Raw genomic sequence first — 12,919 nt, 5'->3', positions numbered from 1 at the left:
AAAATGTCCTCCTAATTAAAACTTTTATGAGATTAAGGGGCTGTTTGAAAGCTAAGCAAGTGGATTTTGATCCAGTTTTCGGATTTACTGGTACATATTTTAGGTATGCTTGTGTTCTAGTGATACCTGTTTCATAGGTGTGATTGTGCATGTTTATATTTTTCTCAAGCAATGGTAGTAAGGGAGTCCATTCTGTTTGCTTGGGACAGTATCTTAGGGTATCTTACCTCCCTACTAATTTGTAGGTAAAGATGTTAAAGCTGATACTTACCCACAATGACCAACCTTGTCACTGACACGCTCAATGTGAAGAGGCTGTGATGGGTAGCAGAGGGGAAGGATTCCTGTAACCATGTTATGGCTGCTACACACGATGTTGGTAGAGCTTCTGGAGGAGGAAGAGGAGGTGGATGTAGGAAATTGCTGTCCCTGCAGTTTGAGGCAGGTGGTGAGTCTGTCACGGGAGGACAGAGCAGGAATCCCCTGAGAGGAACAGAAAGCAGACCCATAGGTACACTGGCAAAGAATTGAATTTTTCTTTACTTAAGTTTACACCACAATACAGTGAGGTAAATACATTCGTTTGTAACTGAAGAATTCTGGAGGTGATTCATTAGCAGGACAAATAGGAGTGGTTGTTGAGATGCCCTCTGTGCCAGTGTGTTCCTTTCCTCTCTTAACGTGGGTGTTCAGTGTCTCAGCTGTGAACTCTTTCAATCACTTTGCTCTGCTGGGAGAAAACTATTGCTGTTAAAATCTAATGATTAGTCCAACTGATCCATGCTATGGCGTGGGTGAACTAGAGTGCACAGCTGTAATCTCTAATGTCTTTCAGCTGATCTGCTAATCTCCAGAGGCAGAATTTGGTTCTGTTGTAGTTCTGACTGCTCATTCCAAAAGCAGTCACAAATGTTTCCACTCGTATTCTGTCTGTGGTAGATTCCTGTCCTTTCCTGGAAACACCTTTGAAGTTGTTAGCTGTCAAACAAGACGTCCCCTCCTGTCAGACCTTTCATCTAAAGTTTCCAAAGCAGTTCCTTTGCTGCTGGTCTGAGGACATCTTTAAAGAGAAAAACATAGACTTTGTATTCCTCTTCCTCAATTGTGGCTCTCCATTTTTAGCTTTGTTTTGGAAACTTGACTTGTGGTGTACACTATCTTGCAGAATGGCTGCGTCTCCAGTGGTTTGGTACCACTTTTGAGATCTTTGCTCACCTTACCATGCAAATGTTACTCTAATTGTAGAAATTGACTTTTTAAAATCAAAATTGGCAGTAGTATTGCTTGTTAAGAATATATGCAAAAGCTTAACAGGCAAATGGATTTTTCATACTGCACTCATGCTATGAGTTTATTAATTCTTTATTTCTTGGAGCAAAGTAGTCTTTCGCCCAGGTAGAAGTGATTTTTTTTAAATCCTGTTGTTTTTCTTTTGCATATTAAGCCCTCTGCATTTCTAGCAGAGTGTCTCAAGTATTTTCAAGCTGTGATGTAGTTTACTGCTAACACCAGTGTCTTAATTTTTGCAGGCAAAATAGCCCCATCTCCTGAAGGTCAGCCTACAAAGTGCTTTCAGAAGTTCTCTTTAGGAATTATTTTTCCTTTTCATGTCTCCAAAAGACTAGTAGATTTTCTTTGTAGTATCCTGTACATATGCCTGTACAGTCTACAGTGAACTTTGTGTTTGAATATGGAATTAAAATGTGAAGTACTGTTTAATATGTGTATATGGACCTGTAACTTTTTCCCCCTCATCTTCATCTGAGTGGCTGTGCTTTATTTCCAGTCTGGCTATGGCTTTTGATGTTTGTGCTCTGAACATTCTCACTGGTATTAATCTTCTAGTCTATAAAATGCTTAGCCTTTAAGTTTGCTCACAGCCACATTTTTTTCCACTCTCTTAACTGTAATACCTAGTTTGTTTTCAGAGAGGAATGAGGTATAATTTGCAGATTAGTCTGGAAGCTACAATCCAGAACTCGTAGAAAGCAGAAAAGCAAAACACTTTCTTTTTTGTTCTTGATATAGAAGCAGCTCTTTGTTACTTCTTAGATGTAAAACTAACAGGGTGTTTTGGAAAAATAAACTACTGTTTAGCTGGAAGCAGCTCTTGTCTGCCTGTTAGGAAGGAGCACATTGCAGTTGTAAGGATAAACGACAGACCAGAAGACCAAACTGATAATTATAAAAACAAGCAGGCAGGAATACAGACAAGTGATAATCAGTTCAGACAGTAAGATAGAAGAGCTATTATCCTAGGATAGAAAAGGAACCAGGAATGCATAAAGATAGAGACAAAAGTAGAAACCAAAAACAATTAGGCAGTGAAGAGTTATCCATGATCAGAAAAACTGAAATTTACTGTCAGAAGTAGTTTAATGTAACGTGCTCTAATTAACATACAATTTTATAATTAATTTGTCCTGAAGACAAGTGGGGAAAGGTATCCTATACTGCACTGGTAACATCTCATTAATATATTCTATCTGATTGTGATTACCATAATTTTTAATGTAGCACATCAAGTAGTTCTTTGCACAAACACTGCGGGTTTTGTTTGTTTGGGTGTTTTGTTTGTTTAGAATTTTTAATTTTAAATAAATTAATTTACTTGGAGGTACCTCATTTGTGTAAAATGTTGAATCATTTGAACTTAATTCAAGGCCTTGATTTTTTAAAAAAAATAAACTCAAAAATAAGTTGCACAATTCTTTCATATCTGAAAGAATTCAGATATTTTGTAAGACTTCTATAAAGTCTCAGGATGTGAAGTAGTGACTCGCTAATGTTTTGTAACAAAATATTTAACTTCTTGAGTTGCATCTTTTTTTTTCTTCTGCAGTAGTGCTGATGCAGGAAAGAAGGACATTATCCAAAATTTAACCTATCATTTAAATTTATCCATAATTCAGGTTCATTTGATAAACCCTCATGGGCTTTAATTGAGTAAATGAGAACTGATGTGATCAGTGTTACGTTATATAATCAGACACATTTTCTCACTTGCGTTACTGTGGATTTGCAGTTGTGTGGTTGAGAAATCAATTACTTTTTATAAAGTGATAATAAAATGCAACATTTTTATCCACAGATGCTCTGGGGCTTTTTTGATGCCAAATGTTTTGAGTTTTTCCCCTGAAGAAGATCTGATTCCTGCCTTTCCGTGCTCTGAACGCTGGCATAGTATATCTTTCCTTGCACTGCATAAATGTGAAGAATTTCGAGAGCAAAGTATGGGATTGAGGTTTTAATCTCCCACTTGCTGAATTGGAAGTTTAGACTGACTGTGCAGCCTGGAGAGCAAAGAGTTGGGGAAAAAAAAACCTAATCTTGAGCCAGTGCTTCAAAGCTGCAAATATCACTTGGGTAACTGCAGACTAAAATTGTGGTCAGATAAAAGTATGGAAACAATGATGTACAGTTGAGTCAAAAGAGAACAAAATGATCAGAGAATAATTAATGCAAAGTATCATGGTTGCAAATAAAATATTTTACTAGATAGATTTTAAAGATGCTGCAGATGTGCTTAATGGGAATAGGTTGCTTAAACTTATAAGACAATGTACTTCTGTGTTAAATGTGATTCTTAAAGATTTCAGCTGTGTTGTCTGGAGGTCAGGGAAATAAATCAGGGACTAATCAGCAGTTTGATGTCGATGTAGTAAACTAGAGTTTATTGTAAAGGAATCCTTCAGTAAAACAGAAGGATTTTAAGGCAAGCAACTCAGTGTCTGGGCTAGTTACTGGTAGCATTAGGAAGACTAAAGGTTTGGTACATACGCTATAGCATTCCCTCCATGCTTATCCCTCTAAAGAGGTCTTCATGTTTTCCTTTTTGTTGTTTGGGGAAAAAACAAGTGTCTCTTAGGGGGGAGAGCATATCTTGAGTTGAACCTGGGAGAGTCTGTTTTGTCTTCGGTGCAGATTTGATTCAGCTTTTCTCCTTGCTTTGGTGCTTCAGCAGCTATTATTGTAAAGCTTTCTGGTGTCTGTAAACACGTGATAAGTTTAGAACTGCAAACTTGAAGTATTTGTAACATTGTTCTGTGGTTCCAGTACATAATCTGGAAGTAGAATTTAGGGAGGTAACATTTGTTTTGGAATAGTCTGTATTGACCTAGTACAAACATCTTATCAAGTGTCAGATCTGTTTGTTTATAATTCAGAGACTTTGGACTACATTCCATCTTTTGAGTGGGCAGTTTCTACTTAGGGCCACCATCCATTAGCTGACCTTAATCGGTTTAGTAATAGTCAGCTGCAGTTTTAATAAAGTTTGTTACAAAAACTGTCTGCTCAGCTACTAAGGGGTATGGGGAGTTACTAGACAAACAGCAATATATTTGCCTGGAAATATTGTTGAGAACATACTTAGATATCAAGGTAGTAGATAGCCAGATATTTTATGATATGCTTTTCTTTTTAATTGCCTTTTGCTGGTCTCTAGTTAATGCAGTTTTCATATTTCTTATAAAGGAGCTACCCAGACTAATGCACTGAGACACTGATTTTGAAATTGCAGGCTTAAATTTAATTGCAGCTATTTGGTCCATTTTCTTGTCTCTACAGTACTGCCTGATTTTTGCTCTTTTTTTTTTTCCCCATCAAAGACATCGCTTGTCTTGTATCTCAGTGCATTAATATGATTCCCTTTGTAGCAATCTGATTGTGTGGAAGATTTTCTGCTTATGTTCCTGTATGAAAAGGAAACTTTTTGCTTAATGGAGGCCCAGAGCTCGAATATGTCATCTTCTGGAGAGGAGTTGAAAGGACCATGAGTAAATTTGTGTCTCACTTCTAGAAGCCTTTCTCAACAGGCCAGTCCTTTCTGCTTATTCGTTGGTGTTGCCTTTATCTTAATTTATCTCGGTGGCTTTATTGAGCAGTGTAAGGTGATTTTTGTGATTGTGGACTTTCATTCAGTGGTTTATTGTTGATAGAGAATTTGAAAAACTAGGAGATTATGGGATAATCCTACAAAGCTGTCTTTGCATAGAGCATACTGTTCCTAGAATCAGATGAAGAAGAGGAATTGAGGGAAAAGAGAGTTTTTGTCACATGGTGAGCGATGAAATACTTTTAGTAAAGCATGATAGCATGTCAAATGTCGTTTTTCTCCATTCCAGTTTCATATTAGTAGCGGATAATGAAGTTTGACCAGTAGAGTCCTTTTTTTGTTTGAGCAGAATACTTGGAAAGCCACCCTCTCTGGTTGCATGTTTGGAAACATAAGTAATGTGGTGTTCCGTAATGCTAATGAAACCTTAGCAGCAAATGAGAGCTTTGTGAACTAAAGAGCCTAAGTAGGACAGCAAAGGCTTTGTTCTGCTGTGTGCTGAAGGAAGTCAGTTCTTCTTAATGGCACTAGATGTTGACTCCATGCCAGGAGCACCTTTTAGAAACTTCTTTTGGAGGAATGTCACTTTATTTGACAAAAGATATTTACAGTGGAAGTATCCAGTTGGCATAAAGTGGACACATCAGAACAACATGAGATACAGGCTATGGTTCTAAATACATATAAATACAGGTTTAAATACATTAAAATCTTGTCTTTTGTCCCTCTCCTGTCTTTGGTTGTTTATGTGGTTTTCTGGTGAAACAGATCGTGGAAAGTGGTTGTGATTTTGGTGGAGAGAGTAGTGCAGGGGCTGGTGGTGGAGCAGGGTGGATGCTTTTGGTTAGCAGTTCTTGCATGCCACTGGGCTGAGGTGTTCAAGGCACTAATGTCTGTGGTCCATAGTCTGTGGTGTGGGATACACCTGCAAGGCAAGATTTGAAAGCAACCTTAATCCTATTAGGTTATTTTTATTTTTATTCTTGTTGGTTGCATATAGTTGTGTTGACTGAGTATCTCTCTTAGTGAATGCATTTCCGTGAGCCTTAAGCACTGCAGCATTTTGTGGAATTTTTTGATTTAACTTTAGATCATCCTACTGCGTGTTGAAATTGAACTTAAATTGCTAGTGGTAAACGTTGACACCATTCATTAGGTACAGGCAAGTTACTGAATCTGCAAGATAGGCCCTGATAAACACCCCTCACAGTGTTTTCTGCAAGTTATGCAAACTTTGAGCTTAATTGTTTTCTTAGATGTTTTCTTTTTCAATTTTTTTATATTTTTGAATTTACTGTGAAGTGTATTTGGATTCAGCATATACAGGGCACAAGCTTGAATATTGCAGTTACTTGTCTTTTTGAATTATTAAATAACAGTCAAGAAAAATGTAGTCTAAATGCTGTTGTAAGCTGAAAGTGCTTGATTTTTACACTGTGGCAGATTTTTTAGCACAAAATGCAAATATGCTTCAACAGAAAATGTTTGCTAGGATGTATTTCTACCTTTATTCACTTCTGCCTAATTCCTACCCCCATATTTCAACTTTTTTTTTTTAATTTTCATCTTGTCCTAATTAGTGTATCCTCCACCTGTTGCTCAGTACAGAATACAGTCAAAGACTGGTTTTGGACATGGTTTAAGGTATTAAAAATTCCCCAACGGTTTTTTTTGGAAGTGTGGTGTAATTTTTGCCTGTTTCTCCTCTTTGTTTTGTGTCTTTGCTTTGCTATAACTTTCTTAATGGCTAAGGATAGGTTTGCTTTCTTTGGAATCTCCTGCTAGAGCAGTGTATATAGTTTTGATTTGATAAATGTTTTTCATGTGCAGACTACACCCAATTTAGTCATGCAGCTATAATTTATATTATTTTTCTTTCAGTGGGTAATCGTAAGAGTGAAAGTAATATTTGTATCCGATGGAATTACAACTTCTTGTGTTTTAGAACTGCCCAGGATCTCTTCTGTGGATCAGTCTCTTATTTACCTAATACTGATCTTTTGTTATGTCTTTGTTATCTTGGTAGAAAATATCCACTTTTGAAATAAAGGATTTTGAGAGGAATAAAGATGCATTTGCATTGTGCAAGTGCTCAAAGACTGCTTACAACTTAAAATGCAGGTGTTTAGAGCTGGTTTTACAAAAACAGGCAGATCTGTGCCTGCACATACAACCTGCTGTTCTGGTATATGTATATACACGTGTGACTGATGTATAACCTGAATGACTTCTATCCACGTAGAAAGCATTCCCTCAAAGCACAACTTCTAAATAAATTATATGCCATTTCTGGTGCTGCTGCGATTCTTAACTAATTCTGGGTATTTTTCTTTTGTTTTTAAAGGACCAGTTTGATAACTTGGACAAACATACACAGTGGGGCATTGACTTCTTGGAGAAATACGCAAAATTTGTAAAAGAAAGGATAGAAATTGAGCAAAACTATGCAAAACAACTGAGGTAAGGATTTTTGTTTTCTAAAGGATTGTTAACAGTTACTTAAAATCACTGTATCAGAGGATGGGCAAGTGTGTAATGTCGTGATTAATGACTGTTTTTCATTTACAGAGTGAATTAGATCACTGCTTGTTTTCACGACAGACCAGTCCAAACCAGAAAGTTATCTCTGGGTGTGAGCTTTCTTGCTTGCTTGTTTTTGCTGCCTTCTCTCCTACTCTTCCCTCCCACCCACCCTTCAGATGTTTGAACTAAAAAGGTTTAAGACTTAGAGATCCAAAACAAGGAAAACCATAGTAATATTTTCCCACTATCAGCATGTTTGTTGTAAAGTGCATTTTCCATATCTACATTTGTGTGTATGTGCTCAACAATCTTCAAGCCTCTGCTACTAATTAATTTCTCATGTTGAACTGGCAAGGGCTGCACTACATTGTGCTGGGAAATCTGATTGAAATCATTGAGTAGAGCTTGAGAAAGCAGCAGATCTTCCTGTCCTTAAGGTGCACCATTTCCATAGCTGGTCTGTTCCCTTTGGATGAGATACTAAGCCAGCCATGCTTTGTCTTACCTCTGCATTTTACTTTCTATTGGTGCCAAGTGAAACATCCTTTAGGTCCAATAGGAATTTCCTTCCAGGGATCATACCAGGAGAGCAGCAGCAATGAAATGGCAGAGAAGCACATTCTTCAGAATAAAGTAGGATTGATTTTTGCTAAAAGGTACACTCAGTGCTTGGAGAACAAAATTTAAAGACACTGCTGTGAACTTGGCCTTCACTGTAATCTTTGCCTTCCCTGTAATCTTTGCTGGCCTGAGTTCCTTTGGGGATTCAGCTGAAGCTGCTGCCTAGCCCTTGTCAGACTGAAACTGATCGCAGCTTCTCTCCTGTGGTTTCTTCCATCCTCTCATCATTGGCAAACTAGATTGTCACCAGATAGAGAGTTTAGAAATCCTGCCTCATGAATACAGTAATGAGGCTCACAGTTGAGGGTATGGATGTTCTCTGTCTACGCTGCTCATTTCCTTTTTGATCCAGTTGTGTATATTCACCTAACATAATGGGCCATTACTTTACTGAAGGAATTTTTTTCTTAAAAGGAAGGAAATAAATGCCACTTTTCTAAAGCTGATGTAGAAGAGCTTCAGGAGGTAAAGGAGAGTAGTTGGAAGCATGAAGAGCACAGTTCATAGCCCAGTTCTGATTTGTTTCCGGTTGGCTGTTTAAAAATAGGTTAATGCAAATAAAACACATTTCTATCAAGACCTTTTCCTTAAGCAGTGTGAACAAATGCCATTTTGCTTAATTGTATTTAAAGTTTCATTTCTCAGTTAGCAAGATGAGACACCACATTGTTACTTTGGATTTGACTTAAAATAAGAAATTCTCTGTTCAGAATTTTACTCTGGGTAAAACTATTGATTTTTCTTGAAGTGTCTTTCAAATATGAAAAAGTTTTGTCGAGTACCCCTTCTGTCAGATGTCTGGACTGTCTATGTGCAGTAAGTATGACAGTTTTGGGAAGCACAGGTCTTGCTGCACACACATTGTACAGTGCATGCCTGCACTTCTGCCTGCTGCCAACAAGGGCCTGGACAGCACACAAATCAGAGTGTGACTGATTTTCTGCCAGTAGACCAGTTCCTGAAGCTACTCTTTGATATTCTTGCCTGTGTATTCTCTGGGGAAAACTTGATTGTTTAGCAGTGAACTGTCTTGTGATAACAACTTGATTTCAACCATGATTTCTCTTGAGGATGCTCACCATTTTTAACCATGTATAAAGGTCATGAGGCCCAGGGGGGAGACTAAGATCAAGCAAAATTTTCACCTCCAGAAGGGTTAGCCATCCTGCAGCTTGCTCCTGGGAAGCTCTGAGTGAGGAGGTCTTGTGGGATGGGCTGTGGTTCTGGTGAATTTTAGTGCTGGCAGCATATGGCCTGTGAGAGAGATCTCTGATGGAGATTTCTAGATTATGACTGTTTTTTCCTGTTGTGATGAAATGCAATCTCAAAAACAGTGTGTTGAGATTCTCTTCATAATGAACTGCATAGCTTGGATTAATTATGCCCTTGTTTAGTAGATGTATAAACAATATGGCAAGTGGTCACCTCTTGGTAGTTCTGTGGCTCTCTTAGTACTTGGATGAGAGACCAAGAAAAAACAAGTTTAATCATGGAGATAATGCTAGTGATGTGTGGTGGTATTTTCTTCCGTCTTGATTTCAGTGTGGGCCATGAACATTCTGTTGAGATAATTCATGGATCTTATTCTTATAGACATAAACCCAAGGTGAAAACTTGAGCACATTTTTCATAACATTTTTTGAAATTTAGAGTCTGTGTCCTGGCAGAAAGTCATATTCACTTCGTGCATATCCTTGCATTTTGATAACTTCTTTTTTTCTTTGTACTGTCACAACTTAGTGATGAGGTTTTCCCAGGTGCAACAGCTTTTCCAAGTCTTCTAGGAGATGACAAGTGATGCGTGTACAGCATATGGGGAACTGATTGAGTGAACTCACTAGATTATTACTGTCTGAAATTATTGCAGTTTATGGTCACTGAGTAATTCCAGAAATAAATAATAATAAGTGAGAATCGTGTCCAAATGCTGGTTTTAGGTTGCAAGTCATTCCTTGTTATTCTTTGATACTGAGAAAAAGTATAAGAAAAATTGAAATAATTGAGGAGCCCTCTATATATCGTGGTGTACATTGTAGATTAACACATTTCATTTTAATGATATGATTGTGTAATTTGTTTGTATTTTATAACTGAAAGAGTTAGGTTTAGGATGTGCTGAATTAGTGGGCTCTTCCCTGAATTTTTAAACTGAATTCTCAGATGGTGCTTTGATCAGCATTGTTGCTTAAAAGGGGCGAGGTGGAGGTCTGTTTCATTTACTTCCACATCATCACACACAATTCTGGATGTTCACTCCCCTTTGTCCTGTCTAAAGCATTATGACACTCAAGCAGACAGAGGAGTTCCACTTTCTGTGACGTTAGGCAGTAATACAAGTTCTACCTGCAGGTGTAGATGAAACTACAATGTGGAATAACATTTCTGAATATGGTCAACTTCCCTATTGTCAGTTTAAAGCAAATAGTGATTGTTCTTGAGCTGCTTGTTGCCCACTAAAATTGTACATTGTGATCTCTGGAGATGTCTGGTTACTCTGAGAAAATCTGTTTTAAATGTTCTTTCTGCATACTATTGTGTATGAGTGGTGTTTTTCTAAATACAGTATTGATATATGTGTATGTCTGGTCAAATTGAGGCATAGCTACTGCATTATTGTATGCAGACTCTTCGAAACGTTATTGAAAATGGGTGTGAGCTCAAATGTGGAGCTGAGGACAGATTATCACCACATGTGATTGTTTCTCAAATATCTCTCCCTTCAACTGGAGCTGAGAATTTGCACTGTTGATTACTGTTCAAATATGGATGTGGCAGGTTTTTTTATAGTGATGTTTCTGCAAGACCAAACATATGAATTCTGAAAGGTTCCAAGGACACTCAGCTTTGTAAACTCAACTTCCAGGTTACAGTTTTTTTAAGATTCATTGCTTCAGTTAAAACTTCTTCTGAGGAGATGTTACTAAATACAGTTAATTGTCATTGTTTTCACCCAGTCTGTGGTACTGATACGTAACCAGGAAAGTCATCAGATGAAATTGCTATTTTACAAATATATATGAAATGCCTTTTAGCACTTAGTGCAGTTTCAGTATCTTCTGAAAGCAAAGTTTGTTCCCAGGCTCATCTGTAATATGCCACAGAGGCTGTAGAGGTTTAGTATAAGCAAATGTCTCAGAACCTGAGCTGCTTACTTTAATACAGATTCTACCATATTGCTGCTGCTTCAGTTCTTTGTTTGATGTTAGTTTTGAGTTGCTAAACACAATTTTCGATCGTATGTCTGTAAAATTTTGTGTAGATGTTTTATGTACATGACTGTAATTTTAATTTATTAACTGGAGTGCTTTTTGAAGCTTCTGCTTATGTGACTGAGGTACTTCTCTTGAAAATCAATTTGTATCTCACTGCTGTTGACCAATTTATACCAAGAAGAGAAGTTGTTAAAATTACAGGAGCAGCACAGTTGGATGTGGTTAGTTTCCAGGTGACTGTAAAACAGACTGTGGTAGAAGTTGTCTAAATTGTACTTCCAAAGAGGATTAAAGTATCATCAACTACACTTTTCTAAGGAAGTATAGAGCAGTTGATCTTGTAGATTTGGTTCAGTTCTGATGGCCAACAATTACTTGTGCAGTTTTCTTATAAACTAGTCCAGACCCACATTTGGATTCTGAGGGTTAGGCATGGATTTAGGTAAAAATGTTAGAGAATGCTGTGCCCCCTTGAAGTGTCAGCTGGCTCCTCTGCAAAATAATGCTTCACTCCTCAGATCCACACCAGTGCCTGTCAGCCTGTGCTCTTTCAAAGATCTGAATTTAATTTCTCTGTTTTTATTAAGTGTTGGTATTCACTTCTTGAGGAGGCCATTTATGCTTAATTTTTCATGTGAACCCTGGCTGTTTCTTTGAGCTTTAAGTTCTGCGTTCGCTTCTTGTTTCATATTTATTGCCTTTGATTATTGTACCTTGTGCTGTTACTGAACTTTAAATCCTGATCACACAGTGTCTCAAAACTGTATGTTCTTTGATCCCAAGGTAGACAGGACTGACTAATGAAACTGACTTTTATTAGGAGAAAGAATTATATGATAATTTTATCTTCCTAGAAATTAGTGAATTTTATCTTCCTAGAATAGTGAATTCTTTAATTGCATTAAAGAATGAAACCAGGACAGAAATCAGTGTGCTAGTAAATAATCTATATTTGTGCCCCTTTACACTGTATAGCTTTTAGTGACTTTTCTCATTTTTAACAAGTGTGAAAATCTTCCCTTGGAAAGGCTCATGTGTGGTTGCTTAGCTACAGCATTGTATGTGTGATATGCATTTCACCTTCTGAATAATAATAAGGTGAATTTTGGGAGTTTCCTATTCATTAATAAGCACTGAGGAGCAAAGCAGAAATGTAAAGGAAAATGAAACATGGCAAAGTTACTTAGTGAAGATTATTTTTATTTTTTCTTTTATTTGGGTTTATGCATTTTCCTATCAAAATGTCTGCATTTAATCCCTACCAAGTGGAATGTTACAACAGGCAGTGGGTTCTGGTGATAATGAGAAGTGATTCTTGTTTGAACTTCAGTAAGGAAGTTGCTATAAAATGGGGAAATAATTTTCAAGAAGTCAGTGTTTATTAATTTCTTAGTACATATTGATATAAAAAGGGATCAACTGTCTTAGCATAGTTGGTTTTTTGGTTGTAGTCTCAGAGGGTATGAAAAGAGACAAAAGGTCTAAACTTGCGATTTCCACACCAACTACCTGATCATATTTTGGTATATATTTCATCACTGGACATAATCTCACAACATGTAGCCTTGTAGTATAGAGCTGACTTCTAGATAAATATGTTTGAGAAACTGCACAAGGTTTAGATGAAAGCAGAATTAGCACTCTTGTTTTAATGATAAGGTAGTTCATAGTTTGTAACAATTGCAGTTATATAGGGCCAGTGAGTGAGATACAAAACATGCATACA

At 37.2% G+C, this 12,919-nt stretch overlaps 1 protein-coding gene across 1 annotated transcript in view; it reads left to right on the top strand.

The window, feature by feature from the left end:
- The first annotated feature begins 373 nt into the window (after positions 1-373).
- The window catches only part of FNBP1L (formin binding protein 1-like), a 32,867-nt gene continuing 20,321 nt past the window's right edge, over positions 374-12,919 (top strand). Inside the window, exons 1-2 of the mRNA XM_009077026.1 lie at positions 374-448; positions 7,182-7,297. Of these exons, the coding sequence (XP_009075274.1) occupies positions 374-448; positions 7,182-7,297 (191 nt within the window). The remainder of the gene's footprint in view (positions 449-7,181; positions 7,298-12,919) is intronic.

Source organism: Acanthisitta chloris, unplaced genomic scaffold (assembly GCF_000695815.1).
Source record: "Acanthisitta chloris isolate BGI_N310 unplaced genomic scaffold, ASM69581v1 scaffold11456, whole genome shotgun sequence".
Lineage (NCBI taxonomy): Eukaryota > Metazoa > Chordata > Aves > Passeriformes > Acanthisittidae > Acanthisitta > Acanthisitta chloris.
This window is presented reverse-complemented; position numbering and strand designations above follow the sequence as displayed.